The sequence below is a fragment of the Suncus etruscus genome, chromosome 1 (genome assembly GCF_024139225.1).
Source record: "Suncus etruscus isolate mSunEtr1 chromosome 1, mSunEtr1.pri.cur, whole genome shotgun sequence".
Lineage (NCBI taxonomy): Eukaryota > Metazoa > Chordata > Mammalia > Eulipotyphla > Soricidae > Suncus > Suncus etruscus.
This window is the reverse complement of record NC_064848.1, coordinates 139307658-139322362: the sequence shown is the minus strand read 5'-3', so window position 1 is coordinate 139322362 and position 14705 is coordinate 139307658. Positions and strand designations below refer to the sequence as shown.

At 41.8% G+C, this 14705-nt stretch overlaps 1 protein-coding gene across 2 annotated transcripts in view; it reads left to right on the top strand.

The window, feature by feature from the left end:
* The first annotated feature begins 208 nt into the window (after nt 1–208).
* The window catches only part of TMEM209 (transmembrane protein 209), a 32785-nt gene continuing 18288 nt past the window's right edge, over nt 209–14705 (top strand). For both annotated transcript variants that reach the window (XM_049774758.1, XM_049774749.1), the window contains exons 1-7: nt 209–302; nt 1042–1178; nt 1324–1382; nt 3324–3455; nt 3897–4141; nt 9158–9359; nt 12422–12597. In XM_049774758.1, the coding sequence (XP_049630715.1) occupies nt 300–302; nt 1042–1178; nt 1324–1382; nt 3324–3455; nt 3897–4141; nt 9158–9359; nt 12422–12597 (954 nt within the window). In that variant the 5' untranslated portion in view covers nt 209–299. The remainder of the gene's footprint in view (nt 303–1041; nt 1179–1323; nt 1383–3323; nt 3456–3896; nt 4142–9157; nt 9360–12421; nt 12598–14705) is intronic.

The window sequence follows — 14705 nt, the reverse complement described above, 5'->3', positions numbered from 1 at the left end:
ATATATTTATCACATATTGCTTATTATAGTTTATAATTCAGAATCCGGCCTGAATTTTGATGTGGGGCTTCCCGCCCCGCCCCCAGCAACCAAGTGCAAGCCACAAATCCGTTTCCCTGGTAACGCTTCTCGCCTCTGTCCCACCTTCCCCGCCCAGCTCCTCTTCTCGCGAGATGACCAAAATCCCGTTCTTCCGGAAATTGTGGCGCCCCGAGCCGGTCGCCTCCACCTTCACGCGCGCGGCTTTCGCGCATGTGCAGTAGGCAGTGGCGCGAGCCTGAGGCCTCTGGCCGAAGAAAATGGTGCGTTTTCGGGGGTCATCTTTGTGTTTCCTGGACGTGGAGATCTCGCTTTCCTCTTTCCCCCCCCCGCCGTGGGTCTTTCGCCTACCTCTGTGTGGAGGTTTCAGCCAACGTGGGGATAGGGCTGTAACTCACCCTCTTGAGTTAGAAGGGGGAAGATCCGAAGTGGGAGCGGGAAAAGGAATCAGAAGCATGGCAGAAGCTAGTGCAAGGAGGGAGGGCAGCGCCCCGGGTGGGCTTGCTGTGGCACGGGGGTAGAGGATGCTGCTGGATGGAAACCAGGGTCAGGCCCAGATCCCCTACTCCTTGCAGGCCTAACAGTTGTCTGCAAGATGGGGGGCGTCGGTTGCAGACCCAAACTGAACCCTTGTCCCTACCTTCCAGACACACACACACACACACACACACACACACACACACACACACACGAAAAAACTTCATCTTTGTGACATCCTCCCAATACGTCGTTTTATCAAGATGTAAGTCACACACAAACACATACGAAAAAATGTCATCTTTGTGACATCCTCCCAATATGTCGTTTAACTGATAAAGCAAGACATTCTTAGTTATTTGGAAACACTCAAAGATGTTAAGTCTTTTTAGCCAGGAATTGTAAAGGTAAAGAATATTAGGCCCTTTTTTTCGGTTTGTTTTTTGTTACTTTTTGGAAGGACCCCAATTTGATTTTTTAAAGAGGTTGTTTTTTATTAATCCTGTGCCTTTTGTTTTTGAATAGATGCAAGCGGAAGCAAGCCCTAGTGCTTCCCTTATTGACAGAACCATCAGGATGCGAAAAGAAGCAGAAGCTAGAAAAGTGGTTTTAGCCTGGGGACTCCTAAATGTATCTGTGGCTGGAATGATATATACTGAAATGTAAGTTAAGTACTAGTCTGCCGCCACCACCCCCCAACCCTAAAAAAAAATTTAAGCCAGTGGTTAATGCCACAGGTTTGTTATCTCAAGTGAGGGTAGTGGTGATTGTGTTTCACACAAATTTAAAGGATTTTAATTTTTGCAGGACTGGAAAATTGATTAGTTCCTATTATAATGTGACGTACTGGCCCCTCTGGTATATTGGTAAGTAAAGTTTGCTTAATTTAGAATTCCTGCCAATAAAAATAAAAAACCTGCTTTTAAGGATAATTCAGCTTAGTGTTTATTACATCACTTAATAAGCACCTGATCACCCACTCTTTTCCATGTGGTGGGAATAAAGGGGAATAAGGCCATTACTATCATGGTTGGATCATTCTAATGGAGAGCTCTTAGCAAAAGTAATGGTAGCACTTTTTTGTTTTGTTTTATTTTGGGGTCACACCCAGCAGCGCTCAGGGGTTACTCCTGGCTCCTCACTCAGAAATCGCTCCTGGCAGGCTTGGGGGGACCATATGGGATGCCGGGATTCGAACCAATGACCTTTGCATAAAAGGCAAACGCCTTACCTCCATGCTATTTCTCAGGCCCCTAATGATAGCTCTTGATAATAAGAATTCTGCAAAGGAAAATAAATTTGGCAATAGTTGGATTTATAGTTGTGACGTCCCTTTAAAATAACCTGTCTACTCTTAATTTTTTGTTGTTTTTGAACACCAACAAGTGCTCAGGACTCACTCTTGGTTCTATTCAGGAATCACTGAGCTGGGTTCAGTCTACTCTGGGGTCTATCTACTCAGGGATCAGGCTGAGTTTGATCTCCAGCATTCCATATTGTTGCCTGAGTACCACTAGGAATGATTGCTGAGTGCAGAGCCAAGAGTAACTTATCCCTGAGCATCATCAGGTGTGACCAAAAAAAAACTGGTATAGGAGGAAAATTGACATTGGTGGAGGGAAGTGGACACTGGTGAAGGGGTTGGTGTTGGAACATTTTATGCTTAATTCAATCATGAGTAACTAACTTTGTTGTTAGGTTACACCTTATTTTACCTAAAAAAAAGATCATTCCTGGTTCCTTTGTATATTTGTTTACAACTTGGATTGATCCCAAAACAGAGATTGTCTTTCTTGTAAACCAGGGTGGGACTGACTCAGGATAGCCTGAGCTATCTGTTCTAAGACCACAGAGGTAGTCTTAGTAACTGCCAGACTACATGTGCTTCATCCTCAGCCTGTTCTAGATTATTTCTTGTGTGACCCTGATTCAGACTTGTTCACCTGGGGTTGGAGATAAGACGCAAGGGGTGATTTTACACTTTATAGCATACAGTGATTCTAATACAAAAAAATGTTTACATTGGAGCAGGGCGAACACTTGAAATCTTGCCTTGCATATGACCAGCCTGGGTTCAATCCTTGGTATCCCGTATGGTCCCCTGAGTGCTTCCAAGAGGGATGTCTGAATGCAGAGCCAGATGTGGTACTCAAAACCCGAATAAATAATAAATAAATAAAATTTAAAATTTTTTTACAAAAGAATACTTGGCTGTAAAGATAGATTCCATTACTTATGAATGAAGAGATGATGATATGACAAGTGAAAAAATAAGTTTTGGAATCAGTAGGCTCATGATAACTGTTGGCTCTTGCAAACTTGACTTTTCTACAACTACTGATTTAACTTTAAAAAGACTTGGAAGGAAATGCTGGGGCCAGAGAGATAGCATGAAGGTAGGGCATTTGCCTTGCATGCAGAAGGATGATGGTTCGAATCCCGGCATCCCATATGGTCCCCTGAGCCTGCCAGGAGCGATTTCTGAGCATAGAGCCAGGAGTAGCCCCTGAGCGCTGCCGGTTGTAACCCCAAAACCAAAAAAAAGACATGGAAATGTTTATTATACACATTTGCAAGGATTGGTAGATAACTTTGGGGCTAGAGCAATAGCGCAGTGAGTTGGGTAGGATGTTTGTTTGCCTTTCACACTTCCAACCTGGATTTGAAAAAACCTAACTTCCCATCTAGTTAGTCCCCTGAGCCTGCCAGGTATGATTCTTGACTGCACAGCGAGGTGTGGCCCAACTTTGTTTTGTTGTACTTTCTTTCTTCTTACATCTTCAGAATATTTTTTTATTTTCTTTCAGAGTTGGCCCTTGCATCTCTCTTTAGCCTAAATGCTTTATTTGATTTTTGGAGATATTTTAAATATACTGTGACACCAACAAGTCTAGTCGTTAGCCCTGGACAGCAAACACTTTTAGGGTTGAAAACAACTGGTAAGTGTTTAACTTCTTTTGCAAAGGTTGGGAAAAGTTAGCAATAAATCTTTCTCAATATAATTTTCCCGTTTCATAGACCCAGCTGGAAAGAACTTCTAAGGCATCTGGTTTAACTATATTAAACTACACCGTAAATCTGTCTTAAGACCAACCAGTGCTTATCATTCCTATTCGAACAAATCAAATGAAATTAACAGTCACTTCGTGGAACTCTCTATTGTTTAATTACAATTAAAGCTTGACTAACTCTGGCTGCACAAGCCAGTTTCTTATTTTGAACTCTGGAAATGATAAAGAATTTGTCTTTAGTAATACTTCATGTAACTTAGTTTTCCCTTTATAATTTTTGGAGAGAAAAAAGCTCACTCCTTTAGTTTGCTTTCATAGAAATGTTCTTTAATAGGAACCCACATTTATTTATTTATTTTTTTTTTCTAGCTGTGCAAACGACTCCTCCACATGATCTGGCCCCAAACCAAGGCCCCTCCTGTCTGCTGCCTTCACCCTCTATTCAGGGTCAGAGTGTGTTGAGTTATAGCCCGTCTCGTTCTCCCAGTGCCAGCCCCAAGTTCACTACCAGCTGCATAACTGGATACAGTCCTCAGCTCCAAAGCCTGTCATCAGGTAACAGTGGTTCCTACAGCCCAGGACTGACCTACTCACCCGTTAGTGGTTACAATAAGGTAATGATTCTTTTCTCTTGGCCACTCACATTATTTTAGATTGGAAAGTCATTTAGTGAGTCAGAACTTCTCATTTGATCAAGAGGAAACAGAAACAGTGGGTAATTGACTCGCCTAAATCATTCATTTAAGAGCTGACAATAAAAAACCTGATTTCCTGACACCTAGTTAGAAGTTCTTTTTTTTTTTTTTTTTAAGTTAGAAGTTCTTAAAAGAAGAAAAACAAAAGGTTTGTAAAGGCAGTGAACTCGTTCCCCGTCTAGGCTCCTTATGTACTGTCTATAAATAAAGATGAAACTAGGGTGACATTTTTGTTTTTGTTTTTGTTTTGTTTCTATGATGGGGACGGGCAGACTGGCTGGGTCAGTCTTGGGACTTCTGCCTGCAAAAGTCTGTCTTCAAGCCTTTTGAGTCATTGGTTCAGATGTTGACTTGGGTTTAGTTGCCTATGTTCTTTTCTATTTGATGTGAAACTTTTGTATATCCTTCAGAATTTTAATGTTTTTCAGCATATTAGCATATATTCTGAGCAAGAAACTAGGTTACTGGGACTGAAGAGATAAAAAAAACAAAGTATGTGCTTTGCATGCTGGATGCCTTGGTTCTTGTACCAGGTGGGTCCCCTACACATAGCTGGGATTTAGCACATAGCTCAGAACTCTTGAGCATAGCCAGATAGGGCCCCAAACCATAAGACTGGGCAGTCACATAGTTTGACTCTTCAAGCATAAACTGTTTCCATGGGATAGCAGTCTGTATTTCAATTTCCACAGTCAAATGAGCCTCTGGTTTGAATTTTTAGGCTTAACAGGAACAAAACTTACATTTGAAATTGTGGCTCCTTGTTTCCTCTCCTAAGACAGGTCACAATTTCAGATATGTTTCTAATTAGATACATGTCTGAAATATGAGTTAAATGAGAATAGACAGATAAAAATGGGTACATTTACTATTCTTACCCTTTAACATAATATTTGTTTGTTTTTTATTTGGGAGTCATACCCAACAGTGCTCAGAGTTTGTTCCTAGCAGTGCTCAAGGGACCATATAGGATGCCAGAATCAAACCCAGGTCAACTACATGTTAGGCAAGCACCCTATTTGCTGCATTATCTCCCTGGCCTCCAAACCTTTCACATAATTTTTCAACTAGATTCCATATTCAATATTAATTTTGACAAAAATTTATTTAAATTACAAGGAAATATTTGTATGTATATATACTATGTACAGCATCACAGTGTTTCACGCATATAGGTACATTTGACTTTATTTGGTGCCACACTTACAGTGCACAAGCGATACTCCTAGTTCAGTGCTTGTTAAATTACTCCTGGGGGTGCTCAAGGAACCATGTGATGTGAGGGATTAAGAGTGGCCTCCTGGGGCCGGGCGGTGGCGCTAAAGGTAAGGTGCCTGCCTTGCCTGCGCTAGCCTTGGACGGACCTCGGTTCGATCCCCCGGTGTCCCATATGGTCCCCTAAGCCAGGAGCAACTTCTGAGCACATAGCCAGGAGTAACCCCTGAGCGTTACCGGGTGTGGCCCAAAAACAAACAAACAAACAAACAAAAAAAAAAAACAAACTTAAAGTTTGGGGCCGGGAAGGTGGCGCTAGAGGTAAGGTGTCTGCCTTGCAAGCGCTAGCGTAGGACGGACCGCGGTTCGACCCCCCGGTGTCCCATATGGTCCCCCCAAGCCAGAGGCGATTTCTGAGCGCATAGCCAGGAGTAACCCCTGAGCGTCACCGGGTGTGGCCCAAAAACCAAAAAAAAAAAAAAAAAAAAAAAAAAAAAAAAAAAAAAAAGAGTGGCCTCCTTTATATGGAATTTACACTCTTCCCTGTTCAGTTTGTCCATTTTTATCCTTTTTTTTTTGGTTTGGTTTGGTTTGGGGGCCACATCTGGCAGTGTTCAGGGCTTTCTTTGGCTCTACATTCAGGAACCAGGGAATCATCGAGGGTTTCAGGGGTCAAACTGAGGTCAGCTGTGCGCATATGCAAGGTAAATATGCTCTTCCCATTGTACTATCAGTCTAGCTAGCCCAACACCATCTTATTGTCAGTAAGTTTTAATTGGTTTATATGAGAAAAATACTTTATGATCGCTATAAAAAATCAGATTGAGTCCTACTAGCCAAACATAATGTCTGTTTAATGGCTACTTACCATTCGTCTGGTGGCTACCTCATAGCTGACTTGAATATTTAAGTTAATTTTTATTTCTTGGGGCCGGCGTGGTGGCATTAGAGGTAAGGTGTCTGCCTTGCCAGTGCTAGCCTAGGACGGACCTCGGTTCGATCCCCCGGTGTCCCATATGGTCCCCCAAGCCAGGAGCGACTCTGAGTGCATAGCTAGGAGTAACCCCTGAGCGTCACCGGGTGTGGCCCAAACCAAAAAAAAAAAATGTTCATTTCTTAAAAGTAGTTACTAATTCAGATTAAATAGTTCTGCACACAAAATGCCTGATAAATTTGAGGGAGTCTCTAAAGAATTGTTACTTTATATGCTTAGAAATGCCGAAGATGGGGGCCAGAGAGATAACACAGCGGTAGGGTATTTGCCTTGCATGCAGCCAATCCAAGACGAACCATGGTTCAAAAACTCAGCATCCCATATGGTCCCCTGTGTTTGCCAGGAGTAACCCTTGAGCACCACTGGGTGTGACCCAAAAACCAAAAAGAAAAAAAAAAAGAAATGCAGGGGCCCGGAGACGGTGTTTGCCTTGCAAGCAGCCGATCCAGGACCAAAGGTGGTTGGTTCGAATCCGGGTGTCCCATATGGTCCCTTGTGCCTGCCAGGAGCTATTTTCTGAGCAGACATCCAGGAGTAACCCCTGAGCAATGCTGGGTGTGGCCCAAAAACAAAAAACAAAAAAAAAAAAAGAAAGAAAGAAAGAAAAGAAATGCAGAAGATGCTTTGTATTGCACTCAGCCATCATTAAGCTAATTTTCATAAATCTCTACAAATAAAGTAAAAATAATTTGATAGCTTGTTTATTTTATAAAAGGCTGCTTAGCCAAAATCAGGAATGTCTAATTTTTGGTCCATATTGCGAGATAGTGCAGGAAACTTCGCTGTGTATGCATGGCATCTGTCTGGAGTTGATCCCCTGCACCATCTTCTCTGCCCCATTTCTACTCCCTACTCCATCCACCAATGTGTGAAGCAAGGGAAAAAGACTTTCTTTGTCTTTGAATTTGTGTCCTCTGATATTTTCCGCAGGTGTTTTTTTTTTAATTATGGACTTAATAATGTAGATATCCTAAATTTACAGTTTTAATAGATTTTTTTTTCTTGTGGCTTGTTCTGACCTATATTCAGAAATTTTCTCGCTGTAGAATGGCATAAGGCAAAGGGTTTTCTTAGTTTTTGTTAAAACTGATTAATTGTCCAAATTAATATAATGTTAAATATAAAATATAAATATTAAATATAATATATGTTAAATACATTTATTGTTATTGATGTGTGATTCCTCACATCTTATAGGATCTTATTCCAGACCGTCCTCTTCTCCTTTGATTTGTTCATTTTTGGCCACTTTCACTGTAGCTTTGTAAAAGTTAATAAATTTAAAATAAAAAACAAGCACTATTGCTTGTTTTGCTTCATAAACAAGTAACTAAGATTTATTTTTATTGGCAACAAAGACTAACCTACCATTAAAATATCAAGTAACATTTACAAAGAATACTCTTTTCTTTAATTTCCTTTTCTGGTCATCTTGTCTGTCTTGCCTTGTGCATTTTTGCATTTATGCACTAAATGGAAAAAAGGATAAATCTCATTTCACCTTATTAATCTTGTTTTAAAACCTTTTAAATATATTAAAAAAGCATCAGAAAATACAGGTGGCCAAGGATATGTGTCACTGGTAGAGCACATGTCTCCCATATGTGAGGCCTTAGCTGTAGTCCCTGGATGCCCCTCTCCCCCCCCCAAAAAAATATAGTTAACAAATTTGTGGTAGGAAAGCACAAAAGTAGAAGTGGCAGAATTAGTTTTAATGTATAATTTTGTATTTATATAATTATATATTGTACAAATTACATATAATAATATATACAAATATAAAATTATATGTGATACAAATATGCAAATTATACATATGCTCCATAATTTGTATATTTGTATTACATATAATGTTATGTTTGTATTAATTTGTGCGAGACAAAGGGTCACTATTTTGATACAACAAAATATAATTTATGATCTATGTATTGAATAATACATACCTGTTAGTTTTCATCTAGCCCAGCCCTAGACTTTCATAGCAGACATTATAGTTACTTTCTCTAAAAGAGTATACAATTGAGTTACCTTTCAAATTGGCATTTTTCTTTAGTAATGTGTTTACTCTGTGACATTCTCTGATTTTATAATTCATTTCTTTTAGTGTTGAATTTTTGGGTTTTTTTGTTTTGTTTTGTTTTTGGTTTTTTTGTTTTTGGGTCACACCTGGCAGCGCCCAGGGGTTACTCCTGGCTCTACGCTCAGAAATCGCCCCTGGCAGGCACAGGGGACCATATGGGATGCCGGGATTTGAACTACTGTCCTTCTGCATGAAAGGCAAACACCTTACCTCCATGTTATCTCTCCAGCCCCAGTGTTGAATGTTTTATTGTCCATGGCTAACCCTGTTTATTTCTTCCCTAACCTCTGAAGGCTATCTTTGTTGAGCCCAAGTTTCCATCATTATGACATAGTAGCAGCTATAAACATTCCTATGCAAGATTTTGATGGAAATAAGCTTTTAGTTCCCTTGGGTAACCGTGGAGCATGATTGCAGGACCTGATGGAGACCTTAGACTCAGGCTTTTAAGAACTGCTTGACCGACTTCGTAGTGGCTTTGCCCTTCCATTCCCATCAGCAGTTGCTAGCATCTGTGTTGCTGTTTCACCTCCTCAGTAGCAGTGTTCTGGAGTTTGGCCTTTCTAATTAATATGTTACTTTTTCAGAAGGCAAAAATCAACTGAAAATTTCTGTTGAAAGAAAAACTAAACTTTGTTTTGTGCAGTTGGGAAGCTTTAGCCCCTCTCCTACTTCTCCATACCCTGCCTCAGTTGGACCTGTGGAGACCAGCGGACTGAGATCTCGCTATCGTTCTTCACCCACCATCTACAAATCCCCTACTGACAAGGGAGACTATATGACAGATCTGCGGACTCTGGATATTTTTTTGAGATTTGAAGAGGAGAAGCAGCACAGAGTTAAATTGGGTATGGATGTCTTTTCTTTATTCACAGTGTACATACTTTGGGAATTACTTTACATTCTTTTCTTTGTTTGTTTGTTTGTTTTTGCATCACACCTGGCAGTGCTCAGCTTCCTCTGGCTTTATGCTTAGAAATCACTCCAGGCAGGCTCGGGGGACCATATGGGATGCCAGGATTCGAACCACCGTCCTTGTGCATGGAAGGCAAACACCCTACCTCCATGCTATCTCTCTGGCCCCCAGAGAGATTTTAGCTTTTTTTTTTTTTTTTTTTGTGGTTTTTGGGTCACATCCGGCAGTGCTCAGGGGTTATTTCTGGCTCCAGGCTCAGAAATTGCTCCTGGCAGGCACAGGGGACCATATTGGACACCAGGATTTGAACTGATGACCTTCTGCATGAAAGGCAAACACCTTACCTCCATGCTATCTCTCCGGCCCTGATTTTAGCATTTTTTTAAAAGTGACACTCATATCATATACTATGTGTCAAGCACATTCTAACCCTTTACAAATAAGTCTTTTTTTGTTTTTGTTTTTGGTTTTTGGGTCACACCCAGCAGCGCTCAGGGGTTACTCCTCCTCCTATGCTCAGAAATCATTCCTGGCAGGCTCGGGGGACCATATGGAATGCTCTGGGGCAGGGTTTTTTTTTTTTTTTTTTTGGCCCACACCCGGCAGTGCTCAGGGGTTACTCCTGGCTGTCTGCTCAGAAATAGCTCCTGGCAGGCACGGGGGACCATATGGGACACTGGGATTCGAACCAATCACCTTTGGTCCTGGATCGGCTGCTTGCAAGGCAAACGCCACTGTGCTATCTCTCCGGGCCCCTCAAACTTTTTAAACAGGGGACCAGTTCACTGTCCCTCAGACCATTGGAGGGTCTGACTATAGTAAAAACAAAACTTATGAACGAATTCTTATGCACACTGCATATATCTTATTTTGCAATGAAGAAACAAAACACAAATACAATATGTGGCCCACGGGCCATAGTTTGAGGACCACTGTGGGGATCCCATAGCCCTGGGGCTAGCACACAAGGCAGCCACCTTACACCCTGTTCTACCATTACCTTCATGTCATTTCTTTACTTTAAAGTTGAGACTTCACAGCACACAGCGAAGCTTACTGAAATGATAGCTGTCTCCTTCCTGGCAATCCATTGGCAATTTGGGGGTCAGGGAAGGATGCAAGAGAGAGCAAGTTTTTCCCTGGAGCGCTGCCTCTTGCCACCAGCTTTTGAACTGTCTTTAGTTTGTGTTGGAAAAGTGTTAGCAAGTCTTAATCTATTTGGAGTGGATCTGATTATTACAAAGTCAATTATTTGAAACCAAATTACATTATTGAGCCAAGTAATGATTTTTACCCCGCAGGAACCTGAACAGAAAGCACATTAGGTGACCAAGCATTGTCACCGGGAGGAAGCCAGTTATTGGGCCATGACTCTTGGTGTCACTTGAAATCTTGCCATTGATTTTTAATTTAATTTTGGCTGAAAGAGCCATAAATGTCGAAAAAACAAATCAGAATTATCTTGTTATTTGTTGATGCATGCTTTTTCTTTATAAATTTTGAAATATTTACTAAAATATTTTTTTCTTGGTTTTTGGGTTATACCTGGCAGGCTGGGGGGGGGGGGGTATATGGGATGCCGGGATTTGAACCACCATCCTTCTGCCTTCTGCGTGCAAGGCAAATGCCCCACCTCCATGCTATCTCTCCGGCCTGCTAAAATATTTTCTAAAACATCCAAAGTGCATGTATTTGATACATTATTATTTCGTGGCTAAAGTTTCTGATATGATCTATATTTTTTTTAGACTTGTTGTACATGACTCTTGAAATAGGGCTGGTAATGTTACTCAGTGGTAAAGTACATCTCTTTGTGACCACATTATGATCCCTGACACCTCAAAACCTAATACTACCCCATGCACACCAGAAAAAAGAAAAAACAATCTATAACTTTAGTTCTGTTTGATTTAAAAAAAAAATAATAAACCCCAAAAAGAATGCCAAATTTCAGGGCTGGCGAGATAGCATAGAGGTAAGGCATTTGCCTTCCATGCAGAAGGACTGTGGTTCAAATCCCGGCATCCCATGTGGTCTCCCATGCCTGCCAGGGGTGATTTCTGAACGCAGAGCCAGGAGTAACCCCTGAGTGCTGGTCGGGTGTGACCCCCCCCCAAAAAAAAAAAAAAAAATGCCAAATTTCTAAATACTGGGTTTCATATTTAACTCAGACTTTTTCATAATGATCTTAAATTCTTCACCCAACTAATGTTTCTTTTATATATATATATGTGTGTATATATATACATATATGTTACTAAGAAAGTATTAAAAGCTCCTCTGTCTTTGTTAAATATTTCTCTTAATTCTGTCAAATTAGCTAAATATATATATGAGAACCTATTAGATGCCAACTTAAATGTATTGCTAGTGTTGTAGCCAATTAGTCTTTTTATCTTTTAATCTTTTTGCCTTATTTTTATTTTTTCTGACATTAACATATTCATACTAATCTATTGGCTAGTATTCGCCTGGTATTTGTATATTCATCATAGGCTTTTTTTTTCTTTAACCCTTCCTGTGCCCTTACGTTATAAAAAGCACAGGCATCTGTTTTCTGAAAGCTGGTGGGATTAGAGAGGAGGAGGAGGAGAAACCCCTTGGGGCTTGATCTTCCCTGGGGTCAGAGGGTTGAGAGACCTCCTGGTGGTATTTGGGGACTGTTTCTGTGGTGGCTAGAACTAGGTCTGATGGAAAGGGATGTAGAGCAAGCACCTTTTTTTTTTTCTTTTGGTTTTTAGGCCACACCCGGTGGCGCAGGGGTTACTCCTGGCTATGCGCTCAGAAGTCGCTCCTGGCTTGGGGGACCATATGGGATGCTGGGGATCTAACCGCCACCATGACAGCCCCTAGAGCAAGCACCTTAACCCTGTGTTTTTCCCTCCAGCCTGAGGCATGGTTGTCTTTGGGTCTACCTGGAGCCTTTATCATGTCCCAAGCCAGGTGCTAGCTCTCAGTTTTTGCAGCTGTCTGTGTCTGCATTGATTACTTTAGGGAGTCCAGATTCTACCTCACCTTCCACTAGTCCTACCTTCTGGAACTACAATCGTTCTGTGGGAGACTATGCACAGACTTTGAAGAAGTTTCAGTATCAGCTTGCCTGTAGATCGCAGACCCCATCTGCTAACAAAGATGAAGCCGATCTCAGCTCTAAACAAGCAGCAGAGGAGGTAAGTGACAAGTGAAAAACGACTTGACAATTATAATTTCCAAATTCCTAGAAACTTCACTTTTGGAGAATTCCTCCCCACATCCCACTCCATCTTAATGACAAGAAGCATGAATTTGGCACAAATGAAGTAGGGGAGATTTCTGTCTTATGTGGGTACCTAGAACTGAACCATGTGTTTTACTTGTAGAAGTGATGTTTGAGCCATACCTGGCAGTGCTAAGGGCTTACTCCTGGCTCTATGCTCAAGGATCACTTCTGGTGGGGATTGGGACTCTGTAGTGCCAAGGATCAAACCAAGTCAACTGCATGCAAGCAAGGCAAGTGCCTTAACCTACTGAACAGTTCATATTTCCCTCTTTGTGACACATGATTGACATTAATGTTCTGCAGGAAACATTGTATTCATTAGAAAAAGCTCTTAAGTTTGACATGGAACTTAACATGCAAGACTTTTCTTTATTAGTTTTTGATCCCTGGTAGTACTCTGGGGCTCAGTGCTGCTTGGTTGGGGTTCATTTCTGGTGGTGTGGAGGGACCATGTTGCGCCTCCCACCTACAAAGCATGTGTTCTAGTCCTAAAAGCTAGTTTCACAGCCCAGGATTCTTGCTTTTAAAATACAGTTTGAGGGTCTGGAGAGATAGCACAGCGGTATGGCATTTGCCTTAGACACAGAAGGACGGTGGTTCGAATCCCGGCATCCCATATGGTCCCCCGAGCCTGCCAGGAGCGATTTCTGAGCGTAGAGCCAGGAGTAACCCCTGAGCGCTGCCGGGTGTGACCCAAAAACCAAAATAAATAAATTAATTAAATACAGTTTGAGGGCTGGAAGAATGCTTACCTACCTGACTTTGTGCCACAATTGGTCCCACAACCCTCTTGGTGCCATCAGGAACAATCCCTTAGTGCAGAGCCAGAAATAAAGTCCTGAACATTGCTAGGTGTGGCCCTAAATCAAAAACAAACAAAAAAAAATACATTGGGGTTAAACATTTAACAGTCTGTTATTCATCCATTTTATACCAAAATACAGAATTTTGTTTTGGTTTTTGGGTCACACCTGGGTTCAGGGGTTCCTCCTGGATCTACGCTCAAAAATCGCTCCTGGCAGGCTCGGGGGACCATGTGGGATGCCAGGATTCAAACTACCATCCTTCTGCATGCAGGGGTGGTGAACACGCGGCTCCCGGCCAAAATGAATGCGGCTCTTTGCCTCTTAGCATTATTTTGTATCCTGTGGCTCTTTGCCAAGTTTGGATTTTGTTCTGCTGCTTCTGAGGAGAGACCTCTAAGGAGAGATCTCCGAGCGAGTAGTCCCGCCCCCAGGCTGCGTCATCCCATCTCCCATCCCTCGGAAACAACTACACGGGCCAGCGAACGGGGTTTGGGGGGGGACCCCGTGTGTCACATGTTGTGTCACATAATTGTTAAAATTTTATGCTTTTGTGTGAGTGTTTGGCAGGTCACTTCGTGGTGTGGCTCTCTGACTCACAGTTTAAAGTTTTGGCTCTTTGTGTCGAACTTGTTTGCCACCCCCCCCATCTGCATGCAAGACAAATGCCCTACCTCCATGCTATCTCTCTGGCCCCCAGAATTGATTATGTATTTAAAAGCCTGTTTTATGGTCCCCCCAAGCCAGGGCAATTTCTGAGCGCTTAGCCAGGAGTAACCCCTGAGCATCAAATGGGTGTGGCCCGAAAAAAAAAAAATACATGTTTTTGGATGCCGGAGTGATAACATAGTGGTAGGGCATTTACCTTGTATGCTGCCGACCCCCAGACAGACTTGGGTTGGATTCCTGGCATCCCATATGGTACCCCGAGCCTGACAGGAGTGATTTCTGAATGCAGAGCCAGGAGTAACCCATGAGCACTCCTGGGTGTGGCCCAAAAAACAAAAGACAAAACAAACAAAAAAAACCTTTTTTTTTTTTTTTTTTTATGAGATCAAAGATGCAAAGAGAGAGGACAAGGTGAAGTTGCAGTGGGAAGACAATCACCCATAAACAGAATTCTCAGAAGAAATCCCCTTGCTGACACCTCAATTTTGAATTTTCAGCCAAAGCACATTAAGAAAAATAAAACAAAACCCACGCACAATTACTTTGT